Consider the following 19,977-nt stretch of genomic DNA (forward strand, 5'->3'; position numbering starts at 1 on the left):
CAAGCAACGCGCCTGCGCGGCACTCACCCAATCCCCGCAGCCCTGCTAGCAGACGCACGTTCCGCGCTCGGCCTTGGCGGCAAGGGGGGCAGCGACCTCAAGCCCCGCCCCACCCCACGAAACCGGGGGGGGGGGGCGGGGCGCGCGCGTGACCTCCGTGAAGGTGGTAACAAGGGCCGCGAACGTTCAGCCTGTGGAACGTGGTGAATCGGGGAGGGGCCGAACCAGGCTGCTGTGGCCTCGCGGGAGGGGCCAGGGAGAGCGCGGGGGGCGGGCTCGGGCCAGCCCCCTTCTCGTGCTGCGTGTATTAGAGGTCACCCGGCCTCTTGTTGCTGCAGCTGCTCCCAGCCCCACGGAGCTCAGTAGGTGCTCCCAGTTTCAGGGACTCTTCCCAGCTGGCAGGAGCAGGTGCCGGTCTCTCTGCGGAAAAAGGACGTCACAACCAGTCTTTAAACCATGAGCTCCCTCACGATCCAGTCCTTCCGGGAGATGATGAAAAACCTGCTGAGCTCATCCAACTTTGATCGGGTGTTGAGTAAGGTATAGGTGTAGGTCGGATTGATGCCTGGCAATTACATAGCGCTTGTTATATGAGAAGTGCTTCCTCCAAAGTGTATCAGCAATTTGTGTGTAGCTATCGATATGTAGGCTTGGCAGAACTTGATTTTTTTGGGGTATGATTTTGATGGATAGTATTAATATTTATCTTAGAACATCTTTCTACATTTACTACAGCAACAAAAGAACTCCTTCAATGGTTGTAGCTAAATGTCTTCTCTATTGTGGTGCACCTACACCATTGTAATGTTTCTAATACAGACAAGCCCTTGGCAACTGTGCTAGCCAACAGTGTCATGGGGAGAAAAAACAAAGCAAACACTTTTCATTAGCATTATGTCAGGTATAAAGTCAGACAAGTCAACTTTCCATTTTTAATAAGAGTTCAGTAGAGTTTGTCTCAAAGAGCTACTGAAAGCTCAAAATGATTAGAATACACAAACAGAGTGCATAGTTGAGACACAGGATGGATGAGGTAATATCTTTCATTGGATCAACTTTTGTTGCTGAGAGAGAAAAACTTTTGAGCGTACACAGAACTCTTCTTTAGATGAAGTTGGTCCAGTAAAAGACGTTACTCACCCATCTTGTCTCTCCAATATCCTGGAACCGACATGACACCCCGACACTGCATACAGTATGCATATTTGTTTTTATAGGAGGTATGTATTTCCCTAGGGAAACAATTTGCAGCTGGAGATTTATAAAAACATCTGACTTGACACTTAAACCATAATGTTTTAGTCCTTTATTTTTCTCCTCCCCTCATTAGTCTAAAAACTGAACCAAGATTTATTTTCAAGTTGATCTGTTTACTTTGAGAGCACTCACCGGACTTGTAATTGTCCATAAACATATGGACATCCCCTTATGGAGATTCTGAATTAACAGAATTTTGTTCCTCATTTCTGTTTGTTCAGATGACAGTTCTTTCTGCAACTTCTGGAAAGGTTGTTTGTGAAATGAAAATAGAGGAGGAGCACACAAACAGAGGTGGAACATTGCATGGAGGTTTGACCGCTACACTGGTAGACGTAGTGTCAACAGCAGCATTGTTGTACACAGAAAGAGGAATGCCTGGGGTCAGTGTGGATATGAACATTACGTATGTATTGAACATGCTTACTGTCAGATGTTAAATCTTAACATATGATGTGTTCTACTAACAGGGACCAGATTCTGCTAAGTTGTTCTTCCATGATCTAACTACCACTTTAGTGACAAACTGCAGTCTGAAAGAACAACTTCTAATAAACTCAGTATAGATCTTGTTTGGGAATATCGTCACGTGGTTGAGACACTAGTTTGAGGCAGTCAAATCTTCTTTAAGCTCCCTCTTTTATTAAGTTTGGTTTAATGTCCTAAGTACTTTTAGGTAACAAAGTCCAAATTCTATAATCTTCTCATGCATAGAATTTCAATGGAAACATTAATGTGAACTCTGCCTGAGGAGAAGCTGCAAGAGTCAGGCTTGGGAAAAGGTGCAAGGGGTTAACTGCAAACTAAGTCTGGTAGCTCCTTCAAAAAATAATTTTAAACAGATGAAAGTTCCCTGATTTGTAGCATGTTATTGTATAAAACAATTGTTCTGTTTTTTATTCAAGATACATGTCTGCTGCTAAGATTGGGGAAGAGATATTGATCACAGCTCAGATTCTGAAGCAAGGAAGAAGTATTGCCTTTGCCAGCGTGGATGTAACAAACAAGGCAACAGGAAAGTTTGTAGCACAAGGAAGACATACTAAATACCTAGGACAGTAATAGAAGAAAATGATATCTAAAAAGGAAAGTTTGTGCTTAAGAAGCTAGCATTGATGTTTTTTTTTTTCTATTTCAAGCTGTATCAAGTTACCACAATCTGAAGGCAAGTAAATGATCTATGTAAAATAAGTTGGTCTCAGTCCCATTCCTAGTGGAAAAGAGTTCACATTGTAACTGGCACTAATTCTGAGCTTGTAGCAGTCTTGGTAGAGAGACCAAGGACTGAAGAGACATGGAGACCCATGTACTTTTTCTGTACCTGAAGATAAGGTCAGTATTGAGGCTCACTAGTAGTACTGTGTGGGGAAGCTTTCTGCTCCTCATTTTGTACCTCTCTTATGAAAATATGTTTGTAGTCTCCAGGGCTGTCAGTTCATAAACTTTCAAAAACCAAAGCAACTAATCAACTGCATTTTTTGGTCCTATACTGTAAAGTGATATTAAAGTAACAGGTGTTACTTGTGCAGTATTGCTATTTTAAATTATTAATCTGAAATAATATTTTGCAAATGGAAAATGTAATACATTGAGAACATAGGTAAGTCTTTATATTTGGCAAATGCCTAACTGCTTAGAAAATTCAAGAAGTGCACTTTTAGTAAAAGCTCTCACACTACAACATTAAGGCCTGGTCCACACTACGCGTTTAAACCGATTTTAGCAGCGTTAAACCAATTTAACGCTGCACCCGTCCACACAACGACGCCCTTTATCAATATAAAGGGCTCTTTAAACCAGTTTCTATACTCCTCCCTGACAAGAGGAGTAGCGCTGAAATCGGTATTACCATATCGGATTAGGCTTAGTGTGGCTGTAAATCGACGGTATTGGCCTCCGGGCGGTATCCCACAGTGCACCATTGTGACCGCTCTGGACAGCAATCCGAACTCGGATGCACTGGCCAGGTAAACAGGAAAAGCCCCGCAAACTTTTGAATTTCATTTCCTGTTTGCCCAGCGTGGAGCTCTGATCAGCACGGGTGGTGATGCAGTCCCAAATCCAAAAAGAGCTCCAGCATGGACCATACGGGAGATACTGGATCTGATCGCTGTATGGGGAGACAAATCTGTTCTATCTGAGCTCCGTTACAGAAGACGAAATGAGAAAGCATTTGAAAAAATCTCCAGGCTATGATAGAGTCCACAGGACAGTGCTGTGTGACAAGCATAACGGAAAGCCAAAGAATCAAATGGACGCTCATGGAGGGAGGGAGGGAGGGAGGGGTACTGAGGACTCCAGCTATCCCACAGTCCCCGCAGTCTCCAAAAAGCATGCCTGTAGGGTCAAACACATTGTCCAGGATGTCTCAGGGTATATGTCATCAATTCCCCCCTCCCCCCCATGAAAGAAAAGGGAAAAAAATCATTTCTTGACTTTTTTATATGTCACCCTATGTCTACTGCTGGTAGACATGCGCTGGGGAAATGAATAGCAGCATCCTCTCTCCTTCCCTCCCCGGTGGCAGATGGTACCGTACAAAAGGACTGATAGCTGTCATCATCCTGTGAGCGCTCCTGGCTAGCCTCAGGTGAGGTCGGCCGGGGGTGCCTGGGTAAAAATAGGAATGGCTCACGGTCATTCCTAGTAGATGGTACAGAATGGCTGGTAACGGTCCTCATCATAGCAACTGGGGGCTGATTTCCATCAACCCCCCCCCCTTCATGTCTAAAGAAAAGATTGTGTACTGCCTAGAATATCATAGCAGCTGGAGGCTGCCTCCCCCTCATTTTATCTCACTAAAAAGTCAGTGTTTCTTATTCCTGCACTCTTTATTACTTCATCACACAAATGGGGGGACACTGCCACGGTAGCCCAAGAAGGTTGGGGAAGGAGGGAAGCAACAGGTGGGGTTGTTGCAGGGACACCCCCTAGAAAAGCATGCAGCTCATCATTTCTGTGGGATCTGACACAGAGCAGCTATGTTCTCTGGTTCTCTGATACACTGGTTCTCTAGGACACTTGCCCCATATTCTAGGCAGGACTGACTATTTTTAGATACAACATAAAGGAGCGAATGACTCGGGGTCATTCCCATTTTTGTCTTTGCACCCCCGGCCACCCTCAGCGAAGGTCAGCCAGGAGCACCCGTGACAGCAGCAGATGGTACAGAACGACTGATAACTGTCATCTAATTGCCAATTTACAATGGCACAGCAGACAGTACAGAACAACTGGTAACCATCTCTGCTACCTTGCAAAGGCAAATAAATGCTGTTGTGTAGCGCTGCAGTACCGCCTCTCTCAGCGGCATCCAGTACACATACGATGACAGTGACAAAAGGCAAAACGGGCTCCATGGTTGCCATGCTATGGCGTCTGCCAGGGCAATCCAGGGAAAAAGGGCGCGAAATGATTGTCTGCCGTTGCTGTCACGGAGGAAGGATTGAGTGATGACATTTACCCAGAATCACCCACAATACTGTTTTTGCACCATCATGCATTGGGATCTCAACCCAGAATTCCAATGGGCGGGGCAACTGCGGGAACTATGGAATAGCTATGGGATAGCTACCCACAGTGCAACGCTCCAGAAATCGACGCTAGCCTCAGTACATGGACACACACCACCGAATTACTGTGCTTTGTGTGGCCGCGTGCACTTGACTTTATACAATGTTTTACAAAACGGGTTTATGTAAAATCGGAATAATACTGTAGTGTAGACGTCCCCTAAGTAAGCTCATTCAGCCCAGATGAAGAAACTATTTTCACTGTGGAAAGTTGTATAGTTATATTGTGCTAGAGCAGTGTTTCTCAGTGCCTCAACCTCTAGGGGTGGGACTGTGCATCACAAAATGCAATCAGGAGGGTTGTGAGATGTTGAAAATTTTACAACCATTCTGAAGCAAAGAATATTTCCAGAATAACTTTAGGGGCAGCCAAAACCTTAAAGTGTTTGAGGTCAAGTGGTAGTAGTTGTATTATAGAGGTTTATCATTAATATTTTTTATTTTTTAATATAAAATGCAACTTTTTCCAAGATGACCATTACCTCCTTTTTAAAAATTAATGTACCGTGTATACTCGTTCATAAGCCGAATATTTCTGGCAAAATGACAGATCAGAGAGCGGGGATCAGCTTATAAATGGGTCTACACCAAAATATGATGATTTTAAACTCTGTGGAATCACTGAATTGAATATCTAATACATTGTCATTTCTTTGATCCGCCAGATGGCGCTGCTTTGCCGCGTTATATCCAAATTCGTGCTATATCGGGGTAGAGGTGTAAGTGAAAATTATTCACGCAAAAAGGCAGGATTTGTACAAATACGTCTGCCATATTTATTAGAGCTGTTTCAGGTGGTAAAGTCAATTTTCCATAACTATATAAAGCAACCAGACCAGTGTTTCTCAATCAATGTGTAGCAACACTTCCCCAAGGCAGTCAGGAGGGTCATGAGGCACTGAACATTTTGTTACAATCTAAAGCCAAGAAAATCTAATTCCATGCACACACACACCCCCTTATCTTTCAAGGTCAAGTATTCTATGTCAGCCTCTTAAAACACACACAAAGGCTGATCAGGGATAAAAAAAATATATTCTTTTACAGTAAATGTAAGGATAATTTTTTACTTAGAAAAAGGAGTCTGAAAAACACCGGCCTAGACAGCCAATACAGAGAATCACAGAACTAGGAAGCAAAACCAGCAGCACAACATATTTTATATTGCTTGTAATTTTATTTCTGTGAATGCTAATTGGTTAATCTTCTAAGGCCCCACTCAGATGTTTTTAACAATAATTCAGTATTGCAGTTTGAAAACTTGTATTACTAACTGTCTCACAAAGCAGGCACCAGCCTTAGTTGGTCTTCTGGAAAAGTAGGTATGAAGCCCCAGGAAATGGCATCTTCCCAGGACCAGCTTACAGTTGGGAAAACAGAAAGGAAGAAGGTAGAAGGAAAGGAAAAAGGCAGAAGACAATTTCCTGGACACTGAAAGATGAAAATTTGTTTGCTTTTTAGGGCACTCTTTTTAACTGGAATACAGTATTTACCTAAGTGAGCAGTTATAGGTGCTTTAGAGAAACTATAGCTATAGAACTAGGCAGAATAGAGCTTGGGAGGTAGAAGAGAGGGTTTGGCAGGTAGGTGGGTTGGAACAGAGTTATACAATATATTTATAATTAAATACTTGAATTTCAAATCTCTTTGCACTGTGTTACTTGAAAGTGAAACTACTTGTTTAAAATGTTAAGGTAGGTGGATTTTTTTGAGCAAAACCAGGTCTGTTTTCTATGGGACCTGGTGTTGAGCAGAAATAGGCCTATTTAAGAATGAAAATGAACCAACTATTTTGGAGTGAATCTGTGAAAATTCACATTTCTGCAGATATTGGATGCAAACATGCCATAGTTATTGAGCTGAAAATGCAAAAGCAGCAACATTTAGGAAGTGTGAAATCTCATGAAAAAAATGGTGACTATTTTAGTGAGTAACTCCTTACTTTAGTGAGGAGCTGGGAATCTGCATCCACATCTGCTGCTTATTATCAACATTATTTTTAAACATTTGCTTTAGTGTGTGAAACACCCGCCTCCCACTTACACTGCCCAGAGACCCTCTCCCTTCCCACCCTTCTGCTTCTTGCATCGGGAACCCACCCACCCAAACCCCACACGGCTAGACACCTACCCACTCTTTGCATGGCCCTGAGGCCAGTGTGAGCGGGAGCATGACACACTACTGCGAGAGCCCAGGGCAGGTTCCATCTCCGGGCCCCGCCTCCCCTACTCTGGTCTCCCGGAGCTCTCCCTGGGAACCCCTGGCAAGGGCTGGGCTGACTGTGCAACCTACAGCGCGCACCCCCACCCCTTCCCCTGAGCTGCCTGGTGTGGGGCTGGGATACGGCGCCAGGGGGTGTCTCCAGGCGGTGCTGCTGCGTTAGCATCAGCTGCTGCTGCTGGAAGGTGAACGGAGGAACAGCCGTTGATGTCTTGCTCCTGCTGCCACCGCACTGGGGATCCAGGCAGCAGCAGCTCCCTGATTGAGCAGCAGGAAGAAGACATTAGGCATCTTGGTCTAGTGCCTGGCCACTGCCCGCCCCCCCCCCCCCCGACCCTCCCTTCCCGGTTGGTATCCGTTCAATTGATGGAGCAGTGAATGATGCTGCCAGGCCCCGGGGAAGCGACAGCAGCAGCATCTCAATCAGCAATCTCAGGTACGGTCATCATACCTGCCCCGCTTGTCTATAGATGCTGCCAAGCGAGTTAACTCTGTATGCAATACATGCCTCGCAGATGGCTGTTATAGATACAACAAAGGATGCTTTAGATCAGAGGTGGACAAACTTTTTGGCCTGGGGGCTGCATCAGGTTTTGGAAATTGTATGGAGGGGCAGCAAGGGGACGCTGTGCCTCCTAAAACAGCCAGGCATAGCCTGTCCCCGCCCCATATCCACCGGCCCTCCCCAGACTCCTGCCCCATCCAACTGCCCTCCCCCCCCATTCCCTGATGGGGCAGGAGTCCCGGGGGGGGGGGGGCCCATCCACCCTCCCCGCTCCCTATCCCCCGACTGCCCTCCCCGTGTCCCATCCAACCCCTCCTCTCATTCCTGACTGCCCTCTGGAAACCCATGCCCCATCCAACCAGCCCTTCTCCCTGTCCCATACCTGCCCCTGACTGTCCCATCCAACTCCCCCTCACTTTCCTGACTGCCCCCCTAGGGCCTCTGCCCCATCCAACCATCCCTTCACCTCCAGAACCCCTGGTCTTGCCTTGCCCCAGGAGCTCACAGCCCCGCTACCCAGAGCATTGTGCTGGTGGTGCAGTGAGCTGAGGCTCTGGGGAAGGGGAAACAGCGGGGGAGGGGCTGAGGAGGGTTAGCCTCCTGAGCCAGGAGCCAGATGTGGCCCACAGGCCACAGTTTGCCCACCGCTGCTCTAGAGTAAGCAGCATGTATAATGAGGTATGGAGAAACTTATCTGCACTCGTGTTTTCTTCATGCTTCTCTGACTTGTCTTGTGATTACTGCTACCGAAGCCCTTTGGCTGTACTCATGAAGCCTCTTGTTTTCATCACTTCCTTTGTCCTAATTAGCCCACAGTAGTTTCACTTGGTCTGATCATTTTTATTCACTTACCTACATTCTTCCTTTAAATATCCATAGATGTTATAAATTTTTATAGGAATTATAGTGACAAAGCTCAGATTTTTTTTTCTAGGAGGTAGATGCTGTGTAACAGATATTCACGCATACCATGTGAATGTTGTCATATTTTAGACAGTTTGACTTTATACATGTAATCTGTTCGATAAAATAGAATTTGCACTTAATTATATTGCACTCAGAGTCTGATATCCCTACTCTGAATATGTTTCCCCTATTGAAATGGCAGGGATTACTCAAAATAAGGGACTAATTATTTTGAGTAGAGACCAGAAACTGAGTGCAGGTTAGTCATATATACCTCAATATAATAGCAGTAACAAGTCTCTATGAAAGAGAAATACCAGATCAAATGTCAGTAAAAATGACAAACCAGCAAGTGGAAAAATGCCAGAGCTGAATGGTTTAAATTCATTTTGAATATTACTATAAAAGATTATTTTCTACCTGGGTTTATAACAGCAAACACACCAAGAGATCGAGAGATATAATTTTGGACCTCCCAAGTGTCTAGCTAAAGTTATGGCTCGGAACGCAAGATTAACCTGCTTAGTTGCATCCTACACTTACGATTTTTTTCTGGCATTAGAGCTGGTTGGAAACTGTCAAAATGAAGTTTTCTATTAATTTCTTGTGTTCCGTGAATGTTTCAACTGACTCTGATAATCACCTTTTAAAAGTCTGAAAACTATCAGTTTGCTTACCAGTTTCTCTTTACTTTCCTCCAGCTCAGGAACTCCTGCCTTTCTGATTATATTCAGGATTAAAATAAACATACCTATATTTGATTCAAATAGTCCTATAACAAAAACAATGAGGTGTCCTTGTGGCACCTTAGAGACTAACATATTTATTTGGGCATAAGCAATGCCCAAATAAATATGTTAGTCTCAAAGGTGCCACAAGGACACCTCATTGTTTTTGCTGATACAGACTAACACGGCTACCACTCTGAGTCCCACAATGTTATTTTTGTAATATCTGCATATAGAATTCTACAGAGTTTCTAGACAGAAAAAGTTGGTTAAATTTAGGCTAATCAACCTTGACATTGTCCTTAAGTACGAAGGAGTAAAAGCAGGAAAATTTATTAGTTCAGCATCTCAATGGAAACCCCATGTAAATAATTAAGAACACAAGGTATGCACTAATTTAAGTGAAGGTAGATTAATCAAGAGCACAAAAGAGCAGCATTCTGCCTGATCATTTATCTATCAATTTAGGCTCTGTCTACACTGACAAGTGAAAAACAAAACTTTTGTTATTCAAAGGTGTTGAACACATACACACACCTCAAAAGATGAGTTTTGCCAACAAGCGCTGGCATGAACAGCGCTTTGTCACCAACACTAACACAGCTCATTGTGGGTAGAAGTTCCCTCCTGCAAACAGCGGGTACACTGCATGCTTTTTAACTGCATGGCTGTAGCAGCACAGCCATGTTGCTAAAAGCTGGATAGTGTGGACATAGCCTCAGGGTTCCAATCCTAAAACCTAATCTGCAGGCAAACCCATGCACCATTGACTTTAGTGGACCTGAGGATAAGTGTCTGCCCTTGCAGAGCAAGTTGCAGGACTGGAGCCTAAGTTTAGTATCTGGAAGTGACCTTCATCTCTATTAAGGTGCGATCTCCATATCATGAAAGTTTAAGAACTCCATACTTTAGAGAAGTTTGAGAGCAGCCTAGTGGAGAAAATGAGTGATTGCCTCTCTCTCTCAAGTAGAGACAGTTAAATTCTAGTTAGGTCTTGATGGATAGAGCTGGTTCCAATTTGCTTCTAGGTTGAAGTTCCCTTTCTTGTACAAGTGGGTTAATAACTTATGCTGACACTTCTGTAGTTCCCTAGTTGTGGGAGAACATTATGATCTTTGAATGGCTCTGTGCTTATGCTTCATAAATCATTATTTTAGGGCAGGGGTTGACAACTTTTCAGAAGTGGTGTGCCAAGTCTTCATTTATTTACTGTAATTTAAGGTTTTTAGAAGATTTCTATAAGTCTATAATATATAACTAAACTATTGTTGTATGTAAAGTAAATAAGGTTTTGAAAATGGTTAAGAAACTTGAGGACCCGGGCAGCACGAGTGCCACTGAAAATCAGCTCACGTGCTGCCTTCAGCACGCGTGCCATAGGTTGCCTACCTCTGCTTTAGGGTGTTGCTAGTACAGGGCAGGGAATTGTAACCATTGTTGGCCTTATGAGTTTTTGCAAGATCTCCTGTGCTGAAACTAAAAATACTTTTTCACAAAAACAAAAAACTGCCACTAAGGGGAAAAAACAAGTAAAAAAGCTAAGTTTTACACTTTGAAAAATTGTATTACTAGTCCACTTAAAGACCGTGCTACTACTGGCAAAAATCTGCTCCATAAGTGATTGCCAAAGTGGAGGAATCCTCCTCTGGTGTCCAACCACTGGGAAGCAGGGCTTCAGAACTTGGAATTTCCAGTAAAACTACTATTCTCAGCAACCCTTCTCCTCTACGTCTCAAAGAAGTCTCTTATTATTCTCAACCCCCCTCTGCTTTCTTAAGGTCTGTAGTACTCAATGCAGTGGAGGGTGTAACCAGCACAGAGAGGCAGTGGAAAGCCTGCTGCAACAAAAAAGGAACAACCCCCTACTGGCCCTTGCTGCTTTAAGGCCAGAAATAGTTTTTGGAAAGGAAAAACCCTAATCTCTACAGGAAGCGGAGGATGAATGATATCTTCCCTTGATTCTAGGCTCAATTAAAAATAGGGAAACAGCTAATCTATACAGTTTGCACATTTGGTTAAAAATGTGGACTATGAAAGTTAACCTTACATATTCCCACACTTACTTTGATGCATGAGACACATGGACTTTATCCATATACATAACTATAAAAAACTCTCAAAAGTTAAAATTTCAGAGTAAAACACTAAAATATTATGAACACAATCTTAATGTACTCCCATTTTGTATATGCATTAGGATGCTGCCTTTCATTACATAATCATATACTCTTTCCCACCGGACCCTTGGGAGGGGAAAAAACAGTATCAAGTGAATTCAGATGATCCTCTGCATTGTTCATCAGCGCTATTCACACCCAGGCCATGGCTACACTGGCACTTTACAGCGCTGCAACTTTCGCGCTCAGGGGTGTGAAAAAACACCCCCCTGAGCGCTGCAAGATACAGCGCTGTAAAGCCTCAGTGTAATCAGTGCCGCAGCGCTGGGAGCGCGGCTCCCAGTGCTGCAAGCTACACCCATAAAGGATGTGGTTTACGTACAGCGCTGGGAGAGAGCTCTCCCAGCGCTGCACGTAAACCACTCCTTTACGGGTGAGAGCTCTCCCAGCGCTGGCGCTCCGACTACACTCACACTTCAAAGCGCTGCCGCGGCAGCACTCCGAAATTTCAAGTGTAGCCATAGCCTCAGGGTTTTCAGTGTCACAGCACAGACCTTGACTATTTGAGCTGAAGGAGTAACTCCATTAGCGAGTGTACTGTACTGTGTAATGCACTGAACCACTAAGTTACATACGGAGTGATAGCCCCATTTTGCAGACAGCAGACTCAAAGCACATGGAGATGACATTATTTGAGGTAACTTGACTGTAAATAACACTTGCCTCTGCCATATTAGAGAACTGTGTAAGCATATAAGGCCTTGCTCAGTAATAATGGCTGTAACGTGCACACAATACCAGGCAGTAGTACTACAGTAGAATTCATGATCATCTTCCCAATCCAGTATTTCCGTTTTCGGTCTCTCCCCCACCCTATGTGAAGATTTCATCTCTATGTAATTGCTTTGGAACATGGGTGATGTAACTGAAACTTTCAGAAAATGAAGAAGCACCCAATAAGCTCTCTATGCAAGTACAATCCTCAAAAATTTCTAACTACCAAATCTAGATGGACTGGACTTTTACAAGGATAGCCAAAGGCACGTCCCTGTTCCCAGCACTATCATCTTGGTTAATTTCATAGTATTACTTTACACCAGAGCTGTTTTTAAAAAGTCTAAATAGTTAAAATTAGCATAACTTTCTACTTTTAGGGTTTGTGTGGCTCATATATGTTCCTCACCCACAGACAACCTGCCAACCTGCAACATATTCTCACCAGTAACTGCACACTGCACCACAGTAACTCTAGCTCAGGAACCAATCCATGCAACAAACCTTGATGCCAACTCTGCCCACATATCTACACCAGCGACATCATCACAGGACCTAACCAGATCAGCCACACCATCACCGGTTCACTCACCTGCACGTCCACCAATGTAATATACACCATCATATGCCAGCAATGCCCCTCTGCTATGCACATCGGCCAAACTGGACAGTCTCTATGGAACGGGATAAACGGACACAAATCAGATATTAGGAATGGCAATACACAAAAATCTGTAGGAGAACACTTCAACCTCCCTGGCCACACTATAGCAGACCTTAAGGTGGCCATCCTGCAGCAAAAAAGCTTCAGGACCAGACTTCAAAGAGAAACTGCTGAGCTTCAATTCATCTGCAAATTTGACACCATCAGCTCAGGATTAAACAAAGACTGTGAATGGCTTGCCAACTACAAAACCAGTTTCTCCTCCCTTGGTTTTCACACCTCAACTGCTAGAACAGGGCCTCATCCTCCCTGATTGAGCTAACCTCATTATCTCTAGCTTGCTTCTTGCTTGCATATATATACCTGCCCCTGGAAATTTCCACTTAATGCATCTGATGAAGTGGGTATTCACCAAGGAAAGCTCATGCTCCAAAACGTCTGTTAGTCTATAAGGTGCCACAGGATTCTTTGCTGCTTTCATCTTCAGTAAATGATCTAGATGATGGGATGGGTTGCACCCTCAGCAATTTTGCAGATAACACTAAGATGGGGGGAGAGGTAGGTAAGCTGGAAGGTAGGGATAGGGACCAGTGAGACGTAGACAAACTGGAGGATTGGGCCAAAAGAAATCTAATGAGGTTCAACAAGGACAAGTGCAGAGTCCTGCACTTAGGATGGAAGACAATCATGCACCGCTACAGGCTGGGGACCAACCGGCTACGTGGCAGTTCTGCAGAAAAAGACATGGGGATTACAGTGGATGAGAAGCTGATATGAGTCAATAGTGTGCCCTTGTTGCCAAGAAGGTGACAGGTGCATTGGGCTGCATTAGTAGGAGCACTGCCATCAGATAGAGGGAAGTGATTATTCCCCTCTATTTGGCACTGGTGGGGCCACACCTGGAGTATTGCATCCAGTTTTGGGTCACCCACTACAGAAGGCATGTGTACAAACAGGAGAGAGCCCAGCAAAAATGATTAGGGGGTTGGGGCACAGGACTTACAAGGAGAGACTGACGGAATTGGGGTTATTTAGTCTGCAGAAAAGTGAGGGGGGATTTGATATCTGCCTTCAATTACCTGAAGGGGGATTCCAAAGAGAATGGAGCTTGGCTGTTCTCAGTGGTGGCAAATGACAAAACAAGAAGTAATGGTCTCAAGTTGCAGTGGGGGAGGTCTCGGTTGGATATTAGGAAACACTATTTCACTAGGAGGGTGGTGAAGCACTGGAATGGGTTACCTAGGGAGGTGGTGGAATCTCCATCCTTAGAGGTTTTTACAGTCAGGCTTGACAAAGTCCTGGTTGGGATGATTTAATTGGTGTTGGTCCTGCTTTGAGCAGGGGGTTGGACTAGATGACCTCCTGAGGTCCCTAACCCTGATATTTTATGATTCTACAGGTGTCGGTATCTATGCTGTTGTGCAGGGATATATGAAACAAACCGGACTCGGGCAGGCAGCTCACTGATACACACAGGCTGCACGGGAGGGGGGCTATCAGAGCCTGAGAGCCTCACACCGGGGTGGATTTTGAGACTCGCCCCGCCTTTGGGAAGGAGCTTCACGGCGGGGGACGAGCAGCATCAGCAACGCTAGAGAAGCAGAACCTGGCCGCGGAGCCCCCCTACAGCTGCAACGCGCCGGCCAAGGGGGAGCGAGGCAGATGAGGCGGGTGCTGGGCCAGGGCTCGGCTGTCACCTTCCCTGCGAGCTTGACCCCGACCCCCACAGCCCTCCGCGGCCTCGCTCACCAGGTCTCCGTCGGGGCCCGGCCCGGGGGGCTCCCGCCCACATCTCGCTACTCCACGGGCGGCTCGAAGTAGGAGTTCAGCGCCCTCTGGAAAGCAAAGGAGCGGGAGTCAGGGCCCGGCGCAGCAGCAGCCTCCAGCCCGCCCCGCGTCCCGCACAAACCTGCACCGGCTCCCGGCCACCCCCAAGCAACGCGCCTGCGCGGCACTCACCCAATCCCCGCCCTGCTAGCAGACGCACGTTCCGCGCTCGGCCTTGGCGGCAAGGGGGGCAGCGAGCTCATGCCCCGCCCCACCCCACGAGCCCAGCGTGGGGCGCGCGCGAGACTTCCGTGAAGGTGGTAACAAGGGCCGCGAACGTTCGGCCTGTGGAACGTGGTGAATCGGGGAGGGGCCGAACCAGGCTGCTGTGGCCTCGCGGGAGGGGCCAGGGAGAGCGCGGGGGGCGGGCTCGGGCCAGCCCCCTTCTCGTGCTGCGTGTATTAGAGGTCACCCGGCCTCTTGCTGCTGCAGCTGCTCCCAGCCCCACGGAGCTCAGTAGGTTCTCCCAGTTCCAGGGACTCTTCCCAGCTGGCAGGAGCAGGTGCCGGTCTCTCTGCGGAAAAAGGACGTCACAACCAGTCTTTAAACCATGAGCTCCCTCACGATCCAGTCCTTCCGGGAGATGATGAAAAGCCTGCTGAGCTCATCCAACTTTGATGGGGTGTTGAGTAAGGTATAGTTGTAGGTCGGATTGATGCCTGGCAATTGCATAGCGCTTGTTATGTGAGAAGTGCTTCCTCCAAAGTGTATCAGCAATTTGTGTGTAGCTATCGATAGGTAGGCTTGGCAGAACTTGATTTTTTTTGGTATGATTTTGATGGATAGTATTAATATTTATCTTAGAACATCTTTCTATATTCCTTCAATGGCTGTAGCTAAATGTCTTCTCTATTGTGGTGCACCAACACCATTGTAATGTTTCTAATACAGACATGCCCTTGGCAACTGTGCTAGCCAACAGTGTCGTGGGGAAAAAGCAAAGCAAACGCTTTTCATTAGCATTATGTCAGGTATAAAGTCAGACAAGTCAACTTTCCATTTTTAATAAGAGTTCAGTAGAGTTTGTCTCAAAGAGCTACTGAAAGCTCAATGATTAGAATACACAAACACAGTGCATAGTTGAGACACAGGATGGATGAGGTAATATCTTTCATTGGATCAACTTTTGTTGCTGAGAGAGAAAAACTTTTGAGCGTACACAGAACTCTTCTTTAGATGAAGTTGGTCCAGTAAAATACATTATCCATCCATCTTGTCTCTCCAATATCCTGGAACCGACATGGCACCCCAACACGGCATACAGTGTGCATATTTGTTTTTATAGGAGGTATGTATTTCCCTAGGGAAACAATTTGCAGCTGGAGATTTATAAAAACATCTGACTTGACACTTAAACCATAATGTTTTAGTCCTTTATTTTTCTCCTCCCCTCATTAGTCTAAAAACTGAACCAAGATTTATTTTCAAGTTGATCTGTTTACTTTGAGAGCACTCACCGGACTTGTAATTGTCCATATGTTTCCCCTTATGGAGATTTTGCATTAACAGAATTTTGTTCCTCATTTCTGTTTGTTCAGATGACAGTTCTTTCTGCAACTCCTGGAAAGCTTGTTTGTGAAATGAAAATAGAGGAGGAGCACACAAACAGAGGTGGCACATTGCATGGAGGTTTGACCGCTACACTGGTAGACGTAGTGTCAACAGCAGCATTGTTGTACACGGAAAGAGGAATGCGTGGGGTCAGTGTGGATATGAACATTACGTATGTATTGAACATGCTTACTGTCAGATGTTAAATCTTAACGTTTGATGTGTTCTACTAACAGGGACCAGCTTCTGCTAAGTTTTTCTTCCATGATCTAACTACCACTTTAGTGACAAACTGCAGTCTGAAAGAACAACTTCTAATAAACTCAGTATAGATCTTGTTTGGGAATATCGTCACGTGGTTGAGACACTAGTTTGAGGCAGTCAAATCTTCTTTAAGCTCCCTCTTTTATTATGTTTGGTTTAATGTCCTAAGTACTTTTAGGTAACAAAGTCCAAATTCTATAATCTTCTCATGCGTAGAATTTCAGTGGAAACATTAATGTGAACTCTGCCTGAGGAGAAGCTGCAAGAGTCAGGCTTGGGAAAAGGTGCAAGGGGTTAAATGAAAACTAAGTCTGGTGGCTCCTTCAAAAAATAATTTTAAACAGATGAAAGTTCCCTGATTTGTAGCATGTTGTTGTATAAAACAATTGTTCTGTTTTTTATTCAAGATACATGTCTGCTGCTAAGATTGAGGAAGAGATATTGATCACAGCTCAGATTCTGAAGCAAGGAAGAAGTATTGCCTTTGCCAGCGTGGATGTAACAAACAAGGCAACAGGAAAGTTTGTAGCACAAGGAAGACATACTCTATACCTAGGACAGTAATACAAGAAAATAATATCTAAAAAGGAAAGTTTGTGCTTAAGATGCTAGCATTGATTTTTTTTTCTATTTCAAGCTGTATCAAGTTACCACAATCTGAAGGCAAGTAAATGATCTATGTAAAATAAGTTGGTCTCAGTCCCATTCCTAGTGGAAAAGAGTTCACATTGTAACTGACGCTAATTCTGAGCTTGTTGCAGTCTTGGTAGAGAGACTAAGGACTGAAGAGACATGGAGACCAATGTACTTTTTCTGTGCCTGAAGATAAGGTCAGTATTGAGGCTCACTAGTAGTACTGTGTGGGGAAGCTTTCTGCTCCCCATTTTGTACCTCTCTTATGAAAATATGTTTCTAGTCTCCAGGGCTGTCAGTTCATAAACTTTCAAAAACCAAAGCAACTAATCAACTGCATTTTTTGGTCCTATACTGTAAAGTGATATTAAAGTAACAGGTGTTACTTGTGCAGTATTGCTATTTTTAGTTATTAATCTGAAATAATAATATTTTGCAAATGGAAAATGTAATACATTGAGAACATAGGTAAGTCTTTATATTTGGCAAATACCTAACTGATTAAAAAATTCCAGAAGTGCACTTTTAATAAAAGCTCTCACACTACAACATTAAGGCCTGGTCTACACTACACATTTAAACCGATTTTAGCAGCGTTAAACTGATGTGACGCTGCACCCGTCCACACAACAAGGCCCTTTATATCGATATAAAGGGCTCTTTAAACCAGTTTCTATACTCCTCCCCGAAGAGAGGAGTAGCGCTGAAATCGGTATTACCATATCAGATTAGGGTTAGAGTGGCCTCAAATCGACAGTATTGGCCTCGGGTGGTATCCCACAGTGCACCATTGTGACCGCTCTGGACAGCAATCCAAACTCAGATGCACTGGCCAGGTAGACAGGAAAAGCCCCGCAAACTTTTGAATTTCATTTCCTGTTTGCCCAGCATGGTGCTCTGATCAGCACGGGTGGTGATGGCAGTCCGAAATCCAAAAAGAGCTCCAGCATGGACCATACAGGAGATACTGGATCTGATCACTGTATGGGGAGACAAATCTGTTCTATCACAGCTCCGTTACAGAAGATGAAATGAGAAAGCATTTGAAAAAATCTCCAGGCTATGATACAGAGTCCACAGCACAGTGCTGTGTGACAAGCGTAACGGAAAGTCAAAGAATCAAATGGACGCTCATGGATGGTGGGAGGGGGTACTGAGGACTCCAGCTATCCCACAGTCCCCGAAAAGCACGCCTGTAGGTCAAACGCATTGTCCAGGGTGTTTCAAGGTATATGTCATCATTTTGCCCCTCCCCTCCCCTGTGAAAGAAAAGGGAAAAAAATCATTTCTTGACTTTTTTATATGTCACCCTATGTCTACTGCTGGTAGACGCGGTGCTGGGGAAATGAATAGCAGCATCCTCTCTCCTTCCCTCCCCAGTTGCAGACAGTACCGTACAAGAGGACTGATAGCTGTCCTCATTATCCTGCGAGTGCTCCTAGCTGGCCTCAGGTGAGGTTGGCCAGGGGCGCCTGGGTAAAAATAGGAATGACTCCCAGTCATTCCCGGTAGATGGTACAGAATGGCTGGTAACTGTCCTCATCATAGCAAGTGGGAGCTGATTTCCATCAGCGCCCCCCCCCCCCCTTCATGTCTAAAGAAAAGATTCTGTACTACCTGGACTATCATAATAGCAGGATGCTGGGCTCCTCTCCCCCCCACTGTTTAATGTCCTGCCTGGACTATCATAGCAGTTGGAGGCTGCCTCCCTTTCATTTTATCTCACTAAAAACTCAGTGTTTCTTATTCCGGCACTCTTTATTACTTCATTACACAAATGGGGGGACACTGCCACGGTAGCCCAGGAAGGTTAGGGGAGGAGGGAAGCAACAGGTGGGGTTGTTGCAGGGACACCCCCTAGAATGGCATGTAGCTCATCATTTCTGTGGGATCTGACACAGAGCAGCTGTGTTCTCTAAGACACTTGCCCCATATTATAGACAGGACTATTTTTAGATACAACATAAAGAAGGGAATGATTATCATGAATTTTACTGTAGTACTAGTGCCTGGTATTGTGTGCACATCACAGCCATTATTACTGAGCAAGGCCTTATATGCTTACTTTTCATTAGCCTTGTTAACAGGATTAAAAACTGTTTCTGCTCAATAAATCAAGCATGTAAAATTTCAGCCAAACCAGTTAATTTACTATTGTTATGAACATTTAGAAGCATGGGTTTAATAACAAGTGTTATGTTACCTAAATGTGTTACAGCTGCTTGACTTATGATGCATCATTTATTGTAACAATTTAAGTGTAATCTAGTAAAGATCTTGGGAAGGGATTTTATTTAAAGTATAATGGAGGAATAAAGTCTTATCAGTTATTCAGTAGGTGTATAAGATACAAAAACCTAGTTCAACCTCCAGTAAGCTCCTGGCTCCAGCCCCTTCTCAGGCCCACTCTTCTCTCACCCCAAATGCAACCATTTCCTCATGCTATCTGGTGCACCACAGTAACTACTTACCGGTTTCTTCCTCTGGACAAAAGCTATGCTACTGAATAGGTTAGGAGTGGAGATTTGGCATTTTGACGCTTAGGAGGATTATAAAAGTGCTTGCCCCATAAATTCATATATTCCATAGTTGGTAGGAAGCATCCTCTTCTGCAAGCATCCTTTTCCACTGCCAAGGTACATGGAAATCTTGGACCAACCACAGATACTTCTAACTGGTCTGCTCTGTTGAAACCTCTTCAGGGATTTGGGTACAATTCCTATCAGATTCAGATATAAGAGCCACAAGAGAACTCTACCACCAAGAATCAAGTAGGACTCTTGCTACAACAGAGGTAGCGAGAACAGCCTCACTGAATTTTGTATTTTTCCTATTAAATTGTTTAAGGAAGTACAAGGGTGGTGTACATGTGTCAAAGAATATTAACTAATCAGCTAAACTTTTTCAAAAGGTATGCTTTGAGTGTTTATGCAGAGCTGTTACATATACTTAAGTTAGC

The 19,977-nt window shown here is 44.6% G+C and overlaps 2 protein-coding genes and 1 long non-coding RNA gene across 5 annotated transcripts; 2 read left to right on the forward strand and 1 right to left on the reverse strand.

The window, feature by feature from the left end:
- Positions 1-32: 32 nt before the first annotated feature.
- On the forward strand, positions 33-17,567 carry LOC115646574 (acyl-coenzyme A thioesterase 13-like). Of its 2 annotated transcripts, XM_030552550.1 has the most exons (4): positions 33-163; positions 14,828-15,204; positions 16,109-16,293; positions 16,793-17,567. In XM_030552550.1, exons 2-4 carry the CDS (start codon positions 15,121-15,123, stop codon positions 16,947-16,949), a joined length of 426 nt encoding a protein of 141 aa, XP_030408410.1. In that variant the 5' UTR covers positions 33-163; positions 14,828-15,120; the 3' UTR covers positions 16,950-17,567. The 2 variants fall into 2 exon arrangements, with proteins under 2 accessions (XP_030408410.1, XP_030408411.1); XM_030552551.1 differs by lacking the exons at positions 33-163; positions 14,828-15,204 and adding an exon at positions 14,727-14,827.
- Positions 162-2,944, forward strand: LOC115646573 (acyl-coenzyme A thioesterase 13-like). 2 transcript variants are annotated; one of them, XM_030552548.1, is made up of 3 exons: positions 162-540; positions 1,479-1,663; positions 2,163-2,944. In XM_030552548.1, the coding sequence occupies exons 1-3, from the start codon at positions 457-459 to the stop codon at positions 2,317-2,319; spliced, it is 426 nt and encodes a 141-aa protein (XP_030408408.1). In that variant the 5' UTR covers positions 162-456; the 3' UTR covers positions 2,320-2,944. The 2 variants fall into 2 exon arrangements, with proteins under 2 accessions (XP_030408408.1, XP_030408409.1); XM_030552549.1 differs by having other exon boundaries at positions 448-535.
- Positions 10,416-19,896, reverse strand: LOC115646575. Its single transcript, XR_003999066.1, has 3 exons — positions 19,886-19,896; positions 10,948-10,960; positions 10,416-10,913 (listed from the first exon to the last, which is right to left on the reverse strand). It is a non-coding gene; the product is annotated as an uncharacterized LOC115646575 (long non-coding RNA).
- Between the last annotated feature and the right edge of the window lie 81 nt (positions 19,897-19,977).

Source organism: Gopherus evgoodei, chromosome 2 (genome assembly GCF_007399415.2).
Source record: "Gopherus evgoodei ecotype Sinaloan lineage chromosome 2, rGopEvg1_v1.p, whole genome shotgun sequence".
Lineage (NCBI taxonomy): Eukaryota > Metazoa > Chordata > Testudines > Testudinidae > Gopherus > Gopherus evgoodei.